A 20,685-nucleotide genomic window follows, 5' to 3' on the forward strand; every position below is an offset into this window, starting at 1 on the left:
GGAGCTGCTCAATACAGTAAAGCAAGAGAGAGCCTGGGGGTAGTCCAGTCCAAACTGGGTGCCCACCAGTCCAGTCTCAGTCCAAGCTGGTCCTGTCCCCTCAAGCTCCGGCTCCCCCAGGTCCGAGGTTCCCCCGGTTCAAGTAACACTTCAGTACAGATGAATGTTCAAGTATAGTGCGGGGAGGCAGGTAGGGGGCTGGGGTACCCCTCACCGCTCCCCAGGGCCGCGCCGAACAGCGGGTAGGCCCGCAGCCCCCACTCCTCACAATAGCTGCCATTGTCAGTGACGTTCAAGGAGTCAGGGCTGGGGGGAAGGAACTGAAATCTGGGGAGGGAGGAAGGAGAGGGGTGACCCCGAGGGGGTGCTCCTGCCCCCACCCCTCACTCAGCCCTGCCTTTCCCCTGGCTCCCCGAATCCCCTCATCTCCGACGTCTGGATCCCCAATTGCTCCTCTGGTTTCCCTTTTCGGGCCCCCCCCACCCCGCCCCCCAACTCCAAGTATCTGGTCTTTGTTCCCTGAACCCTTGGTGGTCTGCTTTCTGCCCGCCTCCCACCCCCCCGCCCATCCTCCACCTCCCCCAAGCCCCTGGCTCCCAGTATCCTGTGTGCAGATACCCTTTCCCCATTCTCCCTCCCTCAGACTTGCACCTCTGCCCCCCTCCCACCATCCCTTTGGCTCAGCACCCCCCAGTACCTCTGACCCACTCCCCCCAGGGAATGGACAATGAAGCAGGTGGAAGGGGGAGGGGATGGGAAGGAGAGACCCCCAGAGATATCAGTGCAGGGGGTAGAGGGGGGGAGGCTGGCTCAAGTCCCTGGGCAGGAATCCCTAGTCATGAGGTGGGGAACCTGGCCTCCTGGCAGGGGTGAAATGAAGGCCTGAGGTCCAGGCTCCTGATGAGTCCTGGGGGAGGGTGGGGGGCACCCAACTAGCTGTCCTTGAGAAGCAGCTTCTCCTCTGGGCAGCGGAAGGGGCCAGGGGGCCCGGCGGCTGCCAGCCGGGCACAAGCTTCAGGGGAGAGCTGGCGGCAGGAGCGCAGGTCTAGGCGGCGTAGGCGCGGGCAGCGGCGGAACAGCGGGAGGCAGTGGTCCGTGAGGCGATGGCAACCTGGGGATGGGGCAATGGCAGCTGAGACCAGGAAGGTGAGTAGCGGGTGGGCATGGACCACAGGGACCAAGAGGTTAGCAGGATGGACAGACAAGGGACCACGCTTACCGGCGAGGTTGAGGTGCACCAGGGTCTCTCGGAGCGGGGAGGTGGGGGCCGTGAGGAGGTGGACGCTGGGATCCCCAACGTGGGCGCAGTGGCTCAGGTCCAGGGCGCTCAGCTGGGGTGCGTGGCGCAGCAGAAGCCGCAAGGAGGCATCCGTCAGCTCCAGGCCGGCCAGGCGCAGCTCAGCTACCCCCTGCAGCCGCCCACGGCTCTCCGTTTGCCCTGGGCAGGCAGAGAAGAGGTCAGCTTCCTGGCTGCTGCCATCCCTGCACCAGCTGTGTCTCCACACTCATCCCTCACCACCCCCTAAACCTGCTCCCACTATAAGAGAACCTCGACTTGCATTCTCTATGTGGCTTGCTCTTCTCCCCCAAACACACACAACTCGACATCATTTCATCTGTCCAGTGCTCACACTGCCTCCTCAAGGAGGCCTTCCATGATTACTCCACCTGAAACTGCAACATTCCACATACTCAAACCCCTTCCCTGCACTTTTCCCTCTTTTTCTCACCATCTGACATATTATATATTTTTCCTCTTGTCCCACTAGAATGCCACTTCCATGAAGGCAAGAATTTCTGTCTGTCTTGTTCTTGCTCTGTGCCCAGGAATTGGGGCATAGGTGCTCAATATGTAGCCACTCATCCAACAAATGACATCCCCGATGGAACTGCCATCCCAGCAGGCTCCTCTGGCACATCTCTCTCCTTCCACGATCAGTGGAGTCCCCATCTGGATCCCTTCACCACTGGGGCGACCCCACTCCTGCCTGAACTCCTGCCCCAGCCTCCTCACTCACTCATCCAAAGAGAGCCGTTCTCAAATGCAAATGAGACCACATCCCTCCTCTGCTAAAAACTTTCCAAGGGCACCTCAGAGAAGTCCAATCTCCTTGGTAGAACATTCCAGTTCCTACAAGATCTCACCCGTCTCAGCTCCAAACTCCTCTCTCTCCCCGCCAAATACTTGGGCCAAACTCCACAGGGGACCCTACCCCAAGAGATTCTGCCTGGGGCCACCTGTGCTCAATCCCCTGCCTGGCCAGGGTCCCTGGCTTTCTGGTCTGAGCTCAGAGGTCTCCTCTTCCTCTATCTCCAGGGTAGAAGAGCACCCACCCCTTAACTCTGCACCCAAAGCTTTCCATTTATTGTGTCTACCACAATTCTGCATTTCCGCTTTTGGTTTTTGTAACTTAATTCCCTTGGTGCACCAGCAGCCATTGCTTGAGCATGCACCAACTAAGTGGCTGCCTGCTCCTAGGCCAGTGGCTCTCCAACTGGAGAGGCTTCTGCATCTCCCTGGCAGCTGGCCCCGCCCCCAGAGTTCAGGTAGTCTAAGGTGGGGCCTCAGAGTTTATTTTCCTAATACGTTCTCCAGGGAATTCCCTGGCGGTCCAGTGTTTACAACTGTGTGCTTCCACTGCAGGGTTCGATCCCTGATTGGGGAACTAAGATCCCGCATGCCGCCTGGTGTGGCCAAAAAAAACCAACCAAACAAAAAAAGACAAGTTCTCCAGTGATGTTGAGCTGCTGGTCCAGAGACCACACTTTAAGAACCACAGCCTTGGGAAACAAGTTCTCTCTGATCATCATTCCTGTTTACAGATGAGAAAATTGAGGCTTCAAATCACTAAACAATCTATCCAAGATCTGAATTAACAGAGCCAGGACACGAGGCCTTGTGACTCTTAAGTCCAAACTCTTCCCACAGCGCTATCTGCTTTCCAGACACCAGCCTAGCTCCTAAATAAACTAGATCAGATGTCACAAAGTCAGGAAGCTAGCCTACACAAGTGTTCTATGGTGTCTGCATAGTGCTAAAAATTTTCTCAGGGACTGATGCTACATAAAAGGACTTTTTTTTCTTTGCCACTCCATGTGGCTTGCAGGATCTTAGTTCACCGACCAAGGATTAAACCTGGGCCCTCAGCAGTGAAAGCTTGGAGTCTTAACCACTGGTCTGCCATGGAATTTCCAAAATAACATTTTTATAAAGAAATTTTTGATGTGGAGCTTTTCCTTGAAAAATTGTCAGCTCTGTCCTCACTGGGCTACCCCTTTCACCTGATGATGAAAGCTGCATGGTGTACTCCCTAACGTCCTGCACCAAGCCCACCACTTCTGCAACCTGCCAGGCCACCAAGTCTGTGGGCACCTGACTTGGCAATCTCTGAATTCTACCTCTTTTTTTTTTTTCTTTGCGGAGCTGAGAGCCTGGAAAGGGGATATATCTGCAGATGCCCTCAACCTCGGGCCACAGCTAAGAGTCAATAGAGGGAAGCAGAGGAAAGAGAGGTCACATGTGGCTGGGGCGGGAGAAGTGGGCGTCAGGGAGGATTTCACTGAGCTGGGTCTTTAAGCATTTGAACATGTGGAGAGGGAACATGGGAGGGAAGCGTAGCTAGGCAGAGAACAGCAGGGGCAAAAGCAAGGAAGTAGGAAAACTTTGTTTTGCTCCAGGAATGCTGCACGAAGCCACAGAGCCAAGATGATAAAGGTGGGTGTAAAGTCCCAACGAGAATTTAGGCCTTGGAGGCCTGGACAGCTCACCTTTGCAAGCTCCTGAGAAAGGGGCTTAGACTGAAGTGAATTGAAGCAGGAGGAGATGGAGTCAGTCTGCCAGATAACCGGCACTTTCTCACCTCCTGGAACGCACTGTTCCCAATGCTCAGTCCAACTCCAGTAAGAGTGGGCAGTGGGTGGGTGCTCAGGTCTGGCTCTCAACCCCTCTGGGCCCCTGGGGCCTCATCCAGAAAATGGGAAAAATCCTAGTTCTTCCTCTACTCCCCTTCCAAGACTGCTGTGGAGGAGTATGGGGTGGGAAGAAGGGAGCCATGAAAGAGAGCTGTGAAAGCAAGGTGCTGGGGTGAGCGGATGGTCCTCACCCTCACAGAGCTTAAGAATCTTGTGGGAGGAAACTAATTTTAACCAAATCATTTCACAACTGTACAGTGATATGCTGGGAGGGGACTGTTCTCTAAAAGAGGGACTGTAATCTCAATGGGGGATAAGATCATGGAGGGCTTCTAGGAGGAAGTGACATTTACGCTGAGACCTGAAAGACAATTAGGTGTTCATCAGGTGAAGAAGGATAGAGCATTCTAAGCAAAGAGGAGTGGGCAAAGGCCCTGGGGCTGGAGGACACTTGGCAAGGAGGCTGAAGTGTAAGAACACCACAGGTCAGTGGGAGCCAGACCAGGCTTTATCGACTGTGGTAAAATACTGATCTTCATCCAAAGACCACCAGGGAGCAATGAGAACGAGTGTAGAACATGGGATGACGTGGACAGATCTGACCTTCTGGATAGTTCACCGGCTTCATTATGGAAAACAGACTGGTGGGGGCCAGAGAAGATGCCCTGAGTATCCCATCTCCTGGCTAGAGCTAGACAAAGAGCCCCAGGCCTCAGCATCCCCACCTCACACCTCCATATGACCCCCAAAGTGACCAGGCCTGTGCTCACCTGACCAGCCTCAGTTCCCAACATCCCCCTTTGCCAATATGGTTCTCACATCCCGTAAAACTGTTTATTCCTGCCTCACACTCCCTGGGAAAACGCTGTCCCTTTCAGGACTCAGTTCAAATAGCACCCCCTCAAGGAGGGCTTCTCTCACTGCCTTCCTGCCCACCACTCGCCCCCCGCCCCCCGACCACAGCTCCCACCATGTCACGCCATAACCTTCTATTTCTGAGTCTCTCTCTTCCGCATGACTGGGGTTCCACCCGGGCGGGGAATGGGTCTGACTCAGTTTGAGGTCTCCAGGGCCCTACATAGGGCCAGACCCAGAACTATGTGTGCCATAAAGCTGACTTTACCTGGCGGGGGACTTGGGCCTGACCAGGTGAAGAGGTCTGGGCCTGACCAGGTGACTTGGGCCTGACCAGGTGAAGAGGTGGCTGGTCTGACTTGGGAAATGAAACTACCACCGCCACACAACCTCCCAAGTCAACTGGCTCTCTCTTTCTGCTCTGTTCCCTCAGCAAAATCCTTATCCTTTCACTGTAGGACAAAAGGATCTAGGGGCCAAATCTGTTGCTCAGTCATGTTTTTGCTGGCTCCACACATGAATTTTAAAAGAATCTGAATTAATTGCCATCATTTAAAAACCAGGATATTTCACAGAAAATCCTTATTTCTGGCTCCTCTTGACAGATGGAACTGACCAGCCACATTGGGCCTGCATTCTTCCACAGCGGTCACCGCTGCTCCCTCTGGCGAAGGCTCTCCAGTAGTGCCCGCCACACCCAGAGACTTCACTCCCAATCCCCTGGCTTCTCCCAGAATCGTGTCATCCTCCTGTCCTGTATGTGTTTCATCCCATAATCATCTTCCTCCTAGAAGACAGGGGCTACATCCTCCTCATCCTGTTCCCTCAGCTCTGATCACAGGGCCCAGCACTCAGCAGGAGAGTGAATGAATGAACAATGGCCAAGCAGGGCCTGTCTACTCAAACTCATGTATCCTGTCCTTTCTTCAAATCCTTTAATACCCAGCAGGAGTCAGAAGAGACCTTGGAGGCCTCATACCCCCACCTTGTCCGACCCCTTCTACAACAGAGGCTGCACCTGGTTTGGTGTCTGGCGGAGGCAGCAGCAGCTCTCGGAGCTGGGAGTCTTTAACATCCTCGATCCAGCGGAGGTCCAGGAGCCGCAGGGCCGGCAGTGGGGCTGAACCCAGGGCAGAGACGGAGAGCCAGGAGCAGCCAGAGAGCACCAGCTCCTGCAGGCCTGGGGGCGTCGGGAAACTGGTGCTAGGAGGACTCCGTCCTAGGTCTGTCCCCCTCCTCCCCCCAGTCCCACCTCACCACCTGGCACTACCTTGCAGTCGGTTCAGAAGCCACATGAGCTGCTTCTTGGAGACACCTGTCCAGCTGAGGTCCAGAGCTCGAGGCTGGCGACGAACCACACCACTAAGCATGGGCGGGGTCAGTGACTTCCGCCGGCTCAGGTCCATTCGAGGCCACAGACGCTTGTCGTAGCACCTGTTGGCCACAAGGGGAAGACAGAGACCTCAGTCCTCGGCTCTCAGGGAGCCCACAATTCCCCACCCCCATGCTAACCGGTTCACCCCAGCTCTCTCCTGGTCCATATAAGATAGCGGGGAGGGCAGGAAGCCCCAGGACCCAGGCCAAGAGCATTGGGCTCAGGGGTCAATTCCATCACTAACTGGATGTGAGACCTTGGGCAAGTTCACTCCTCTGAGCCTCAGAGGCCTTGTAGAGATGACAGTCCAGACTCAGCCTGCCCACAAGGTTGTTGTAAGCTCAAATGGGGTTACTATAGTTAGTGGGACTTAACAGCTGCTAAAGCGTTCTGCCGTTCTGCCAAAGACACCCCGCCACACACACTGTATTTGATGGAGCCCCAAAGAGATCTTTCAGCAGCGTCCCATCCCTACCCTGGGCTTCTTATGGTGGCTGTGGGCACTTCTCATCCTCTATTAATTTCTGCCCTTGATTCGCGTCTGCCCATCCTGAGGACCAGCTGCCCAAGGCTTGACTTACAGCCCTAGTCTCTCTTTGATTACTGTATCCCTCCAACTAGAATGGAGGCTCCACGCGGGCAGCCCTGGCTTCTTCCCCTCAGCAGCCCCAGTGCCCAGCACTGGGCCAGGTGCATAGGACATTACCTGTTGCACATCTGTTGCATGAATGGATGATGCCAAGCCAGTGTGAACCACTCAAAGCTCCCACAGAGCACCCCCTACAACACACCTCATTTATGGCTTCCCATTTATACACTCAGTCAGTGTTTATGGAAGGCCTAGTAGGTCCCAGGTATTGAAACTACAAAGACGAATGAGGCCTCAACAAACAAACAGGTTTGTTTGATCCTGACCCCAGCATTTCTGAGAGCCTTGACTAGGCCAACATGCAGAGACCTGGAAAAGGGCTTCCCAAACTTATTTTACCAGGGAACCCTTCCCCATCTCTCCCAAGGTCATCTACTAATACTTTGTAGTACACTGAAGTTCCTCAAGACTCAGTTTGAAAAGTTTCTTCTAGTACAGTAGTTCAAAGCCATGTCAGGAAATTCCCACTGGGCTAGATGAACTGTGTCAGAAGCAGCAGGGGTGAGCAGGGATGCGGGAAGCTGTCTCTTATCTCCCTCCCAGCCCCCATTCTGGAGGCTTTCCCTTCAAGAAGCCCTGGGCTGGGGCAGTGATGCCCAAACTCTAGTCATTCGCTATCCACTCATCTGCAGAACATGAATTTATGTTTAAATTGATTCCCCTCTTTGAACTTAAAACCAGTATTGTTTCACATAAATGTTACCCTTAGAAATAAACACCATAATAACAGGCTAGGGTTACTAAATTCTAGCTAGGTGTTTCTGTGGCTCTTGGCTACTATCTAAAGACTATTTTTATTAAACAGGGAGATAAGTATTAGAGAGGTGTTAAAGATGTAATAGCACCCAATGGAGAGATTTCCTTTTCAAAACTATCAATAATGGAAGGATTAAGCCATGTTTTTGTGCCACTTACAACTGCCAGGCACACTCCAGAGTCCCGGGTGACATTTTAGGGAAAGTTGGAAGCACAGACACTAAGCCTTCAATCTGAACAACTCCACCCCTCTGTCCCACCTGTCACCTCCTACCATTTCCCCCCTCTTCTGGCATTCTAGCCTCTCCCTCTCCTGGTTCCGTCCACTCAACCAATAAACATTTGCAAATCTCTCCAATTCTAAAAAGGAAAAGGAAAAAAACAAACCCCAAAGTAACCCATCTTCAACCCAGCTCTGCCCCTAGGTCCTTTTCTCCATCCTATTCCATCCAAAATCTCTCTGCTCACTCCGAACACAGTCTTGAGTTCCAGCTCAACTGCCGCCACCACCTTGAAGCCCTCCTGTATCTTCCACGGCTAGAAGGGAACCCTTCCCCCTGGGGGCACACATAGGCCACCAACTGTTTCTATATCGTACTCCACAAGAGCCAGGCCAAACCACCTGCCCGCCTATAGACACACACTGTTTGGTGCCAACGCATTTTGGCACATGTGTGACTGACAGAAATGCCATCCACCCCAGATCACTCAGGGCTCAGCTCCAGTGCTTCCTCTTCCAGGAAGTCTCTCCTGACTTTTCCTGGCTGTAGCTAATTTGTCCCTTTGCCCTTAGATGACCAGAACACTGGGTTTAAACCTCAGAGTGGCAGCCAACAGTCACTGAGGGCCCTACTGATACTAAGTGTCCAGGCATGGAACAGTGAGAAAACAGGGGAGTATCAGCTAAGTCCACAGTAAGTAAGGCAACAAGGGACATGATAAGAGTCAATGAGAAACTGGGAGGGGGAGCTTCCCAGGGAGACAATGCCTGATCTGAGACTTTAAGGAAGGCAGTAGTTAGGACTTCCCTGGCGGTTCAGTGGTTAGGACTCTGAGCTTCCACTGCAGGGGGCACGGGTTTGATCCCTGGTCGGGGAACTAAGATCCTGCCTGCCACGCAGCGCGGCAAAAAAAAAAAAAAAAAAAAGGAAGGCAGTAGTTATTCCGGTGAGGGGAGGAAGATGATGTGAGTTCCAGATGAGGAAGAACCAGTATCCAGGCCCAGTGCACAGAGAGAAAACGGAGAGCTCTGAGAACCTGAGGCAGCAGGAACAAAGGGCAATTCATCATCTCCCCTTAACGATGAGGATGACGATGACAGTCACTCTAGCACTAACATCTAGTGTTCACTGAGGGTTTACTGCATTCTGTGCACTAAGCATTTAACCTCACAACAGCCCTAGGAGGTAAATACTAGTCTCCTTTTTAGAGGTAAGGAAAATGAGGCCCAGGGAGGTTAAGAGACTTATTCAACATCCCACAGCTATTAGTGGTAGCAGAGCCAGGTTGTAAACCAGGCTAGTCTGGGTCGAGAGCCTGAATTCTGAAGTGGAGAAGAGGCAGGGGTGAGGCTAGAGGAGGCCCAGGGTAGGGGTGCCGTGGCAAGGAGGGCTGGAATGCCAGGCTGGACGGCTGTGGCCATAGAGCTCAGAGGTGAGGAGTGTGAGCCGTGGGGATCTAAATCCCAGCTCTGCCACCTCTGTGCTTTGAGTGACCTTAGGCAAGTCACTTGCTCTCTCTGGGCCTCTGCTTTCCATACCATAAAATGGGGTAAAGGCAGCACTTATTTCAAAGGTTTGCTGCATAAATGAAGGGAGAGAAAATTAACTATACTTCCATTTTTTTAAAACAATGATTGAAAAAAATTAAATGAAAGACGTTAAAAAAAAGAAGAAGGGAGATAGTGCAGGACCCTTCTGAAGGGCTTCTCTAAAAAGAAGAAGTGTTTAGTGTAGTCACTGTTCGTGTCCAGATGTCCAACAGGACCGTGGAAGTTCGTTGTGAAAGTGACAGGGAGCCATGGCCAAGTTCCTTCTAGACTAGAGAATGACACTTAGGCAAGAGGTCAGAAGAAGTCTGAGGCCAAAGCATACATCAAGCCAGGGGAGGTAGAACTTTATGTTCAAATGCCTTACCCCATTCCCTTTCCCCCTGACTCAACACCCCTGACCAAGTCAGCACCCTACTAAGCCCACCTCCAAATCCCCAAATTCGAGTGCAAAACCTCCCTCTTGCAGAGGCCCTCTGGGGCCACAGAGCCAGACCAGCCCAAACTGCCACCTGTAAGGAATGCACAGCCTCCTGGCTCCAACCGAAGACAGTTCTTCCTTCTCAGCTCTCTGGACTCCCTGCTGCCACCGCTGTCCTCCAATCTGTCCACCTCTAAGTCTTTACTCCTAACCCTAACTGCCTTGAACCTGGGGTCTAGTTCCTTCCTTGCTCATTTCCTCCAAAGTCCCAACCCTCTTCCCTGCGACTCAGCAGCTCCCCCAGGCCTTGTCCACCCGCCCTCCCTCCGCTCGCCTGGGCAGATCACCCTGCCGCCCGTTTCCAAGAGAAGATGAAAGGCACCAGACAGGAAAGCCTGCAACCTCCTGCTCTCCCACCTACAAATTTCTCTCCCACTCCACCTTCACTACCTCTTTCCACATTCTATCCTGATTTCCTCACTTTCATTCATTCACTCATTCAACAAGTGTTTTTTCAGTACCTACTGTATCCCACGTATCTTAGAAACTAGGGACACAGCAGAGAACAAACAGATCAAGTCCAACCTCAACTCCAGGCGACTTGGCTCCAGTGCCCTCACCCCCACGTAGCACAGCCAAAGATATCAACGCCTCCTTGTAGCAAAATCCAACTGCCACTTCTAGTCCTTGGCCTCTCATGACCTCTCGTCAACACCCGACCCTGCTCGTCACTCACTCCTTCATCAACCTCTCTCCTTCAGGACACACTCGTGCCCTCGATCTCTCTCTGCCTGTTCTTTCTCTAACTCACAAATGCTGACATTCTGATTTCTGCCCTCTTCCTTGAAGTCGCTACCTATAGGTTACAAACTCCCGAACTTGGATATTTCTTTTAAGCATCAGACCTGTACATCCAGCTGCTCTCTCTCCTGTTTGTTCCTGACTGGCTCAAAGGCCTTTCAGACCAAACACGGCAAATCTGAGCTCTTGGCTTTATCCCGGAACCTGCCCCTCCTCAGTACTCCCAAGCCTGGGCCATGGCATTGCTGCCCACCCAGGCTCATGGACCAGAAACTCAGTTGAGAGTCACCCTGCTGCCCCCACAGCCATTCAGTCACCAAATCCAAGCCATTCTGCTTCTTAAAAAGTTCCCAACTCCAGTCCCTCCTCTCCATCCTCACTGCCCCTGCTTCTGTGCCTACGCTGGCAGAGCCTCCTGACTGGTCCCACTGTGCCCCACACAGGCCCTTGCTCCGCCTTCCCCTCATCCTTCTCATCAAAAGCCACTACTTTATCGAGTGTTTAGCACCCTTCAGGTACTGTGCTGAATGTTTTGCAAGAACCACCTCATTTTATCCCTACAAGGTATTGATATGAACCCGGACTACAGACAGGAAAAGGGAGTCCTTGATAGGTATAGTTATCCAGCCATGGCCATTTCATCCAGGAGGTGCAGGAATCACAGCTGATGAAACCCATGGGTGCCAGACTCCAGGGCCCAAGCTGGAAACCACCGTCCAGTCCAGCTTCTCTGCTTCGTCCGCCTCCAGTCACAAGTCTCCCCTTGAGGCAGAAATCAGGTCCTCTTAAAGGTCTGGATCCCACGTGCCAAACACAGGGCTGGCCCTGATGAAGAGGCCTCAGCAAACATTTCCGCAATTATTACTTGAGACAAGGGTGGTGATCCCCAGCAACTGCTGTAACTATTTGCTTCTATGTTGCAGTTTGACTGGGAGCTCTTCAAGGGCACAGATCTGTGTTCTGAGGATGTAAAAGTCTATGCTTTCAGTAAATATTTGTAGCTGAGTGAGTAATAATGATTGCTGTTAAGGCACTGAGAAGTTTCTCTTTCCTAAGTACTGTTCTCAATCTTTTTATGTATATTAGCTTACAAAAACACTAGGAAGTAAATGCCTTGGTTCCCCTGTTTTAACAGATGATGAAATTGAGGCATAGAGAAGTTAAGGGAACTAGCCCGATAGCATACAGCTCATCAGAGAAAGAGTAATTCACCTACAGGTAATTTACCTCCAGAGCCTACCTTCCTCTCTTCTTAGCTATATAGCTTCCACAGAGACCAGAAAGTATGAACAAGCACCCCAAAATCCTTAGGAAAAGGACTGGGGTTTGAGGTCAGCCACTAACTGCACTGTGCTTTCAGGTGTCCCTCATTCCCCCACCTCGCAGGGCTGTTATTATGAGGAACACATCAGCTAATGTTTACAAAGTGTCCAACAGGATGCCTGGCCCACAGTAAGGGCCTGGGAAAGAGTCTGGATTTACTCATTTAATAAAATGTTTTTTGAGCACCTACACTACCCTTTGTCCTGTGCTGAGAACATGAAGCTGAAACAGATACAGTATCTGCCCTAAACAGTTTCATGGGAACATGAAAGTGAATGAAGGTTTGTCAACATGCAGCAAGCCTCTATGTGCTCTTTTTTGGGGGGGGTGGTATGGAGGGAGGAGTGTTGTAGGAGTTTGATGGAGAGGTGGGGGGGTTGCCAAGGGCAGGACCAAAGAGGAAGACCAGGGGTTTGGGAAGATGACCACCATTTCTGTAGAAACAAGACTCAGAAAGCAGTGAGGGGCTTCCCTGGTGGCGCGGTGGTTGAGAGTGCGCCTGCCGATGCAGGGGACACGGGTTCGTGCCCCAGTCCAGGAAGATCCCACATGCCGTGGAGCGGCTGGGCCCGTGAGCCATGGCATCTGAGCCTGAGCGTCCGGAGCCTGTGCTCCGCTACGGGAAAGGCTGCAGCAGTGAGAGGCCCGTGTACCGCAAAAAAAAAAAAAAAAAAGAAAAGAAAGCAGTGGGGAGATGGGAGGAGGGCAGGCAGAGGGTGCTGGTGGTGGCTCCAGGCCACAGAGAAGTTCCAAGCAGTATCAGGAGGCCCAAATATGGCTGCCTCTGGGAGGACAGAGGCCACTCGGCAAAGGGCTTTCTTATGGGTAAGTGGGACCAATAATAAGACTGTCCTCAGCAGAGGGAGGTGAAAAGCAAGTGAGATGATGCAGGCACAGCAGTCAGCACTATGCTTGGCACGTACTAAGCACTCATAAATGACAGTTATTAAGAGGAAAGGTTCTGGAGCCAGAAGGACTGGGCTCAAATTCCTGGTTCTACTGCTTCCTCTCCACATGACCTTGACCTCAGCTTCATCTGAAGAATGGGATAACAGTACCCACCTCACAAAGTTGTGAGGGTTCAGTGACCTCATATATAAAAAGCAACCTGTACATAGTCAACACGGAAGTACCACACCGCAGTATGTACATCCTGCAGAAACATTATCATTACAAAAACAAGGCCCAGGGAGGCTCTGGGATCTGTTACAGGTCACACAGCAAGCGAGGAGCGTGTGGGCAATGGAATCCAGGCCTGTCCAGGCCACTCACCAGCGGCTCCAAGTCCGGCAGACTCGCATGCAAATGCATAGCTCTCGGGGCCCGAGGTGCTGGAAGACTCGAAGCCAGGCGGCTCGGGGCAGGGGGTGGTCGGATCCGGCAGCCAGAGGCAGCGTGTCGGGCTCGGGGCTTCGAGGTGGGGGCCGCACCACGTGCCGCTCCAGCTGTGGGGGCCGGGGCGGGGGGGCGGGGCCCAGGGGCCAGCTGAGGAGGGGTCCCCCACTGCCAGGGCGCACAGCCCGCCGCCCCCCGCGGTTCTCCTTCTCGCCTGAGCTGCCCCGGGCTGGCCGTCGCCCATTCCGGGCCTCCCCAGGAGCCTCATCCTCACTCAGGGATGTGCCTGACGAGTCGGAGTCCGAGTCGGAGTCTGACGAGGACGAGGAGGTGTCAGGCACCCGCTCCAGCAGCTGGCACATCCGCTTGAAACGCTCCAGCTTCTCCCTCTGGGGTGATGGGGACGGCACCGCCGGGCCCTCCGCAGAGGCCAAAGGCGGCTTTGGTTTCTGCGGGGAGAGAGGAAGGCTGTTCTAGGGCCTGACACATACCTCCCCACCCCCTATCCCTGAGGAGTCACCAAGGGATGAACGGCCCGAGGGACAGTCCTGAGTTCCAGCCCTGGCTCTGCTCCTGAGTGACATGAGGCCTCAGTCAAGCCATGGCCCTCTCTGGACTTTTCACTTTCCTTATCTGTCACATGAAGGCGCTGATCCAAAGAATTAAGTCTTATGGGTCTCACTAGCTTATGAGTTTCCAAAAGCAGTGAGGTGTGGAGAACACATACAGGTCTAGTTTTGAGTACTGGCTGGGCTATGCATTCTGTGTGACATTGGGAAGCCCCTTTCTCATCATCTACAACATGGAACGCTGGACCAGACAATTTCAAGTGTCTCTTCAATGATGTAAGAGTAACAATGACTGTCTGGCCCTGGGTGGAGCCTCCCAACCTGACACATGACATCCTCACAGTGCTGGGATGGAGTGGGCAACTTGGGCCACTCTTTTTAGACATGAGGAAACTTAGGCTCAGAGACTATGGGACTTGCCCAAGGTTACAAACTGATAAATGGCAGAGGCAGAATTTGAACACAATCAGGCAGACCCTGGCATTCAATGTGTCAGTGCAAAGTGGCATCTGAATTCTAGCTTTGCTGTGTGACGTTGGACAAGTCTTTAAACCTCTCTGGGCCTTATTTCCCTAGAATCTAGTACATTTTCAGTTTACAAAGCTCGTTTACTTTAATGTCATTAAACAGCTCGGTGGCATAGATGGGGTAAGGGAGGTAGTATCATCTCCATTTCACAGATGAGGAAACTGAGGCTCAGAGCAGCTGACAAGTTGCCAAGACCAATCAGGGAGTCAGTGGCTGAACAGGGATTTGAACTCAGTTCTTTCCCCTTTAAGGTCTGGAAAGACAAGGCAAATGGGTCAGATGACACCCCAAGGGTTCTTGGGAAATCCGGGGCTCTTGTGGCCTGGCCCCAACCCACTCTCCCCCTCCACTCTTCCCAGAGGCCCAAATGCCCATCATGGCCAAGTGGGGCTGGGGCAGGACAACGTAGGCAGGAAGGGACAGATTTCTGTTTTCAGGGTGGAGGGTGGGGCAAGGAAAGGTGGGAAGGGGAGGGAGGAGGTCCCCGGCACACCTCCCAGTTCTCGGGAGGGAGCCCAGGGTGGCAGGACGAGAAAGCCTGGCTTGGATTCAGAACCCTGGGGGGCAGAAGGCCGGGGCCGCCTGGGTCCGATCCTCGGAGGAGGCAGGCGTCTCCACCCACCTTCTTCAGGTGCCTCTCTCGGCCTCCTTTCACCTACCAAGGCAAGAAGGAGATAGGGGGAAAGGGACAGATGCCATTAGCCCCACACTGTCCACAAAACTAAGATCTATGCTCTCCTCTTAGACTACAAATCCCAGAAGCCCCCATCTCAGGGAGAACTCTGAGCATGCTCACCTTGTAACCAGTATCTTGGCTCACTGAGCATGCTCTCATCTCCTCTTTCTTCCCCCTCAGGCCCTTTCCAGCCCCTCCTTCCTCCTCTGCAGCAGCTAATTTGAGCATGCTCTCTGCCTCTTCCCTAAAGCACCCAAAGCTTTCCTGTCCAGTGCCATTTGCCTCTCACCTGTACCTCTCCACCATACTGAGCACGCACCATCCGCCCACCAACAACTCCTGAACTACATCTCCCTACAATCCCTGGGGGAAACCCATGAAGCACTATCTCCCAGGGCCCACTCCCCTCTAAAAGGAACAGGACTACAGCTCCCAGAATCCCTTACGCTGGACCTAGTGAGCATGCTCCCTGGCTCACCTTTTTCCTTGGGGTAGGGGGCTCATTCCCTGCCTCCCTCTCCTTTCTTTTGGGGGGCCCAGGCACGTCCTCTGGGGGGGGCCCAGCAGGTAGGGGACCCTTGCGCCTGGGTGGGGGTGGTGGAAGTGGCGGCTCCTCCGTCAGCTTCCATCCACTCCCCAGGCTGGCGCCCTCCTCGCCGTTGTCAGCCCTGCGACGGCCTGGTCCCTCACCTGAATCCTGGGGAGATGGAAGCTGGGGGTGAGGTTCTGCACAGATCCCCAACCTCCCGCCTACCCAGAGCCTAGCACCCAGACAAGCCCCAGCCCCTACCTTGCTAGTCCGGCCTTCCTGGGTGCAGCGAGGGCACTCCCAGCAGTTGGGGATCTCTGCATTGATGACACCCTCAGCCTTCCCCATCTGCAGGCAGAGGGCAGGGAGTGGATGTCAGCTGCCAGCAAACTCAGAGGCAGCCTAGCCCACCTCCTTGCTCCCCGACCATCTGCCCTACCCCAGCCTCCAGGGTCCCCAGGGCCATCACCTTCAGGCAGCCAGGGTGGACGATCTCATTGCAGATTGTACACTCCATGAGACTCAAACCAAATTTCTCTTCCTCTCCCTCCACTGTGTCCTCCTTCCCAGCCTCCCCACACAAGAGGCATACAGCTGTGTGTGGGAGCACAGGCTGTCGGGGGAGAGAGGACGTCAGGGACCCCAAAAGCAAGCAGCAGGAGAAAGACCCTTCTTTCTGGGGATCCTGGCCAGCTGCTGGATGAGGTTCAGAACCTGTGGGCCACATTGGGTCAAATCCTGAATTTGCTCCTTTTTGGCAGTATGACCTTGAGCAACTGATTTAACCTCCTTACATCTCTGTCTCTCCATCTGTAAAATGGGGCTAGGAATTTTTTTCTTGCAAGACTGTCATGAAAATGAGATAATGCAAGAAATGTAGTTGATACATGGTTGTTATTACTGCTGTGATCGTTGCATCTGGATCCAGGGCCTTTGTGACCCTGAAATTGTAGCTGGCTTTGGGAAAGGAAGAAGACTGTAGGCAAACGTGACAATAATACCCAGAGAGAGCTGGAGGGAACACAGCAGCAGCTCGGGGTGATTCTGAGTTTGCTCAGTGAGCAGCACAAGGATTGCCCTGGACCCCACAATAAACCCGGTTTTGGCAAGACCCCTGGGAACACTAAAGGCAGCTGGCTGGTCCTAGAAAAAGGAGAGTGGCCTTCAGACAACATGAGTTTGGGAAAATCAGTAGTAATATTGAATCATATCGAGAAGGTTGTGAGGCAGGTTCAAGGAAGCAGCAGGTGGGGAAGAAGGAAGGAAAGTGAGGCAAGGGTTGGGGGAAAAAGGAGGAAAAGGGAGGGGCTGTGGGGTAAAGAGACCAACAAGGCAAGAGTGGCTGCAGGAAAAAAGGGAGGTGGCGGCATGAGGGGGACATAGGATGCAGCTGGCTCCTCATGGCTGCTGGGGAAGGACCACTCTCTGGAGCCCTGGGAAGCTCAAAGGATGAGGAAGCTGGGAGGAAACCCATGTTTCTTGGATACCTACTGTGTGCTGGGCCTTGTAGCAGCTACATTCATATCCATGCTGTTTAACCTTTACAACTCAGCAAAGGAAACATTTCACAGAGAAGGTACCTTGAGGTTCAAAGTGATTTGCTCAAGGTCACACAGCAGGTAAGACTGGCCTCAAATCCAAGACCACTCTAACAGGTGAAAGGACGCCAAAGAAGGCAAAGACCTATTCACAGGGCCAGCTCTGGGAAGGGGTACGAGAGGGCCTGAGCTTTCTATGGGCCTGTACCTCTGAAAGTTGGGGAAAAGGTGAAGGTACAGCGTGGGATGGATTCTTCTGTACACCCTAACACTGGCCCCAGCTTGAAGCTGAGGACAAAAACAGGCCTGGCGAATATTTGAACAAGCCAGTGAATGAATGAGTGAACAAACAGCAACTTTACATTACACTCTAAGGAGTCACCACCAGCCACCCAGAAAGGCGCTGGGGCTGGCTGGGGAAAGGTGCCCGGAGCCCCAGGCGTGCCCAATACGGCGGGGGCAGAACTCACGGCAGTGCACTGCCGGAGCAGGCACGACTGCTTCATGCGCCCGGGCCCCCCAAACTTCTTCATGTCTCGGCAGAAGTGGCAGTCCCCGCACTCAGTTCGCACACAGGCCCGGCAGCGGCGGCAGCGGGTTCGGCGTCGGCGCGCTCCGGCCCCCGGCCCCCGGCTGCTCGACGACATTGGGGGCGTCAGCAACGCCGAGGGCTGTGGGTGGAGGGTGGCAAGGTCAGGGGCCCACTGGGGCCCTGGCCGGGGAGACTCCTGGCAGCTTCCCCCACTCCTAGGCAGCCAGAGCTTGGCTTCCTACCCAGGGAGACAAGGAACAAGGTGTCCCTCCTGCAGGGGGTGAGGGGAACCACTCCGTCTAGGCAAGGCTGCTCTCTCCCTGAAGCAGCTCACCCGGGCCCTCTGGGAGCCCCGAGAACTGGCTTCCTGAGCTCACTCCTGCTCTGACACTTCATCGTGCCCCCCTGCCTAGGCCAGGGAGGACGAAAGGACACTGAGAGGGACATGGGCCTTCTCCACTGACATCCCCACAGCAAAGCTCCTTGGAAAGCCAGGGGCTCCTTGTCTGTGGAGTTACCTTAGACAGGTCCCAACTCCTCCCGTTACCCAAATGTGCTCCAGCCCATGCGCTCCCCAATCTAAAATGCCCCAGATTTAGCTCCCAAATACCCACAGATTCCTGGGTGGAAGCTCCAGACCTTTCCTACTCCCTCTCTTCTCTCTTTCATAAGCTACTAACACCCAATCTCTCTTCCCCTAAAATCTAGATTTCCTCACCGGATTCAATGGTATCCTTCTTCCCTAACCCAGTCCCTAAAGAGTCACTGTTGCCCAACTTCCCAGTGCTCGGAAACCCTCCCTGAGATGCTGCTTCAGAGCCCCTCCTCAGCCAAAAATCTCAACTCCTCTGCTCCCCACAGAGCTCCGTCTGCTCTAAGACAGCCTCCTCATGGGTCTCTCAGGTCAACCTGGGCAATCTCCGAGATTCCCTGGGATTCTCGAATCCAGCCTGACATCTCCACAGAACTCACGATGGGCTCAGTCCTACATGTGCACCCCCCCCCAGCTTCCCAAGCTGCTTTCCACCCCTAATTGTCTAGAATCCCTTGGGCTCCCCTTCCCAGGGAAACCAGATCCTCCAAGATCCCATACAGACTCAGCAGGCCTGGAGGATCTCTTTATGGCCAGAGTCTTACCCCAGCTTCCCCCTTTCCAGGGACTTCCAGACCCATCCATGGGGGGAAGGGGCCCTCCAGCGCTCCAGGGGAGGGGCCTTGGAGGGCGGCGACTGCAGGCGGGGATGGGGGTCTGCAAGGGGAAGCAGGGTCTAGGAAGGAAGGCCAGTTCCCCAAGGTTGCGAGGTAACAGGAAGGAGAATTAGAGATGAGGAGTTTGGAGCAAAGAGAGGGTGAGGCTGGGGGCGGGTAAGGTAGAGAGAGGCCGGGCGGAGGATGAATGGGACTGGGAGCTGCCCAGGTCTGGGGGTGAGGAGGAGCCGCATGAACCCACCTCACACGTGTCCCGGGAGCCATCTCTCCCTTCTCGGCAGCTCCCGGCGGGTCGGCGGCCATCGGCGGCGGGGGGGCCGGGCGGCACGGGGCGCGAAACGCTCAGAACGCCGGGGTCCACGGCCCCCCGAGGGCGCTCGGCCCCTCCCTCCGGCGGAGGCCGGGACGGCGGCGAGTGGAGATGGGGGGCGCCGGGGGCGAGGCCCTCCCACGGGCTGCGGCGCGGCCCTTCCAGGGGGAGGTCCTGCTCTGGGGGGCTTAGTCCCTCAGCCCCCCCAGGCCAACGGGGGCTCCTCGGGCGCAGGGTGCACAGCTTCTGCCCGGGCCCCACTCAGTCCGGGGGTCCGAGTCCCAGCTCCCCTCCCCCCACCCCGCCCCGCCTCTCCCCGGCGCCCCTGGCCCTTTAACTGGCCCCTTCCCGGCCCCCACGGCCCAGGGGTCCTGGGCCAGGCCTGGGCCCCCGCACCGTTTCCGGGGTTCAAGCCCCGCCCACCGCCGGTTCCCGGGGAGGGGGGGGTCCCTGTAACCTGCCCCCCTCCCCTGGGCCCGCCCCTGGCCTGCGGCCCCCTGCCCGACTGCTACGGGGCGAGCAGAGGGGGGTGAAGGAAGCTGCTCGGCCCCGCCCCCCCAGCCTGCGCGCGCCCCCGCCCTCTCCCCTTCCCCCCAGCGCGCGACCCTCCGGAGATAGGGATTTAAATAAAATTTGAATAAATCCCCTTCCTCAAGCAGGAGGCTGGAAGGAAAGGATGGAAGGGGGCAGGAAAAGGGGGAGGGGGCAATTGGGGTGTCTCAGCCCCCCTGGTCCCCCGACCCCGCGCTGCTTCGGCCCGGGGCCCTGGCCGCCTCTCTCATCCCTCCTGAGCTCCTTCCTCCTTCCTCCTCTCTTCCCCCTCCCCTCTCTCCTCCTTCCCTCCTCCTCCTCCTCTTTACTCCCTCCTTCTCCCAGAAGAACCCCGCCCCCTGCCCCCTCCTTCCCCCACCACCTCCACTTTCCAGGACTAACACGCGCAGGGCACGACGGGACTCGCGGTCCTGCGGACGCTGGTGCCACCGTGGGAACAATGGGATGTTGGGGCCAGCGGGGACTACAAACAAGATGGTGGAGGACGTGCCAAACCGGGAGCCGAGGGTGCCGGGAGTTATAGTCCGGTTACCCCGAGGCTCCCCGTTGCAGAGCATAGGGCAGCGGGAACGATGACTACAAACAACATGGCCTTCTTCCCCGGCCCGACCTCCTTCCCAGGCACTCACACGCCCTCCTGTCCACAACCCTCCGCGTCTGTGGTACCTGACGGGAGTCGCAGTCCATCTGCTGCCTTCCCGTTGCCATTTCTACTCGTCAGGAACAATGGAAAGGTGAAAAGGAACGAGGACTACAAGCAAGATGGCGGAAGAGGGGCGGACACCTGACTAGTAGTCGATCTTATGAGGTGCGATGGGAATAGTAGTTTCTTGGCCTTCTAGCGTTCCTTAAGAATGGCGGATCCAGGAGGATAAGGAGACTACCATAAAGATGGCAGGCTACCTAGCCTCTCCCCATCGCCTCATTCTACCACCTTGGCCATCTCGCCCGCCTGTAATACCGAAATCCCCATCCCGTTGGCGCAGAGCCTGACGGGAGTTGCAGTCTTCCCTGCTCCCCTCTATTATCTTCGGTCGAGACAATGGA

General features: G+C 54.9%; 1 protein-coding gene across 6 annotated transcripts; it reads right to left on the reverse strand.

Annotated features, from left to right (window-relative positions):
* Positions 1–932: 932 nt before the first annotated feature.
* On the reverse strand, positions 933–20,346 carry FBXL19 (F-box and leucine rich repeat protein 19; the record flags this gene model as incomplete). Of its 6 annotated transcripts, none has more annotated exons than XM_082856325.1 (11): positions 933–1,111; positions 1,220–1,438; positions 5,786–5,947; positions 6,038–6,201; positions 13,133–13,644; positions 14,915–14,947; positions 15,447–15,665; positions 15,759–15,845; positions 15,967–16,110; positions 17,506–17,706; positions 20,305–20,346. In XM_082856325.1, the coding sequence occupies 11 exons, from the start codon at positions 20,344–20,346 to the stop codon at positions 933–935; spliced, it is 1,962 nt and encodes a 653-aa protein (XP_082712451.1). The 6 variants fall into 6 exon arrangements, with proteins under 6 accessions (XP_082712451.1, XP_082712448.1, XP_082712449.1 ...); XM_082856322.1 differs by having other exon boundaries at positions 14,786–14,947; XM_082856323.1 differs by lacking the exon at positions 20,305–20,346 and adding an exon at positions 18,705–18,740 and having other exon boundaries at positions 14,786–14,947.
* Positions 20,347–20,685: the final 339 nt, after the last annotated feature.

This window comes from Leucopleurus acutus, assembly GCF_964270905.1.
Source record: "Leucopleurus acutus genome assembly, chromosome: 16".
NCBI lineage: Eukaryota > Metazoa > Chordata > Mammalia > Artiodactyla > Delphinidae > Leucopleurus > Leucopleurus acutus.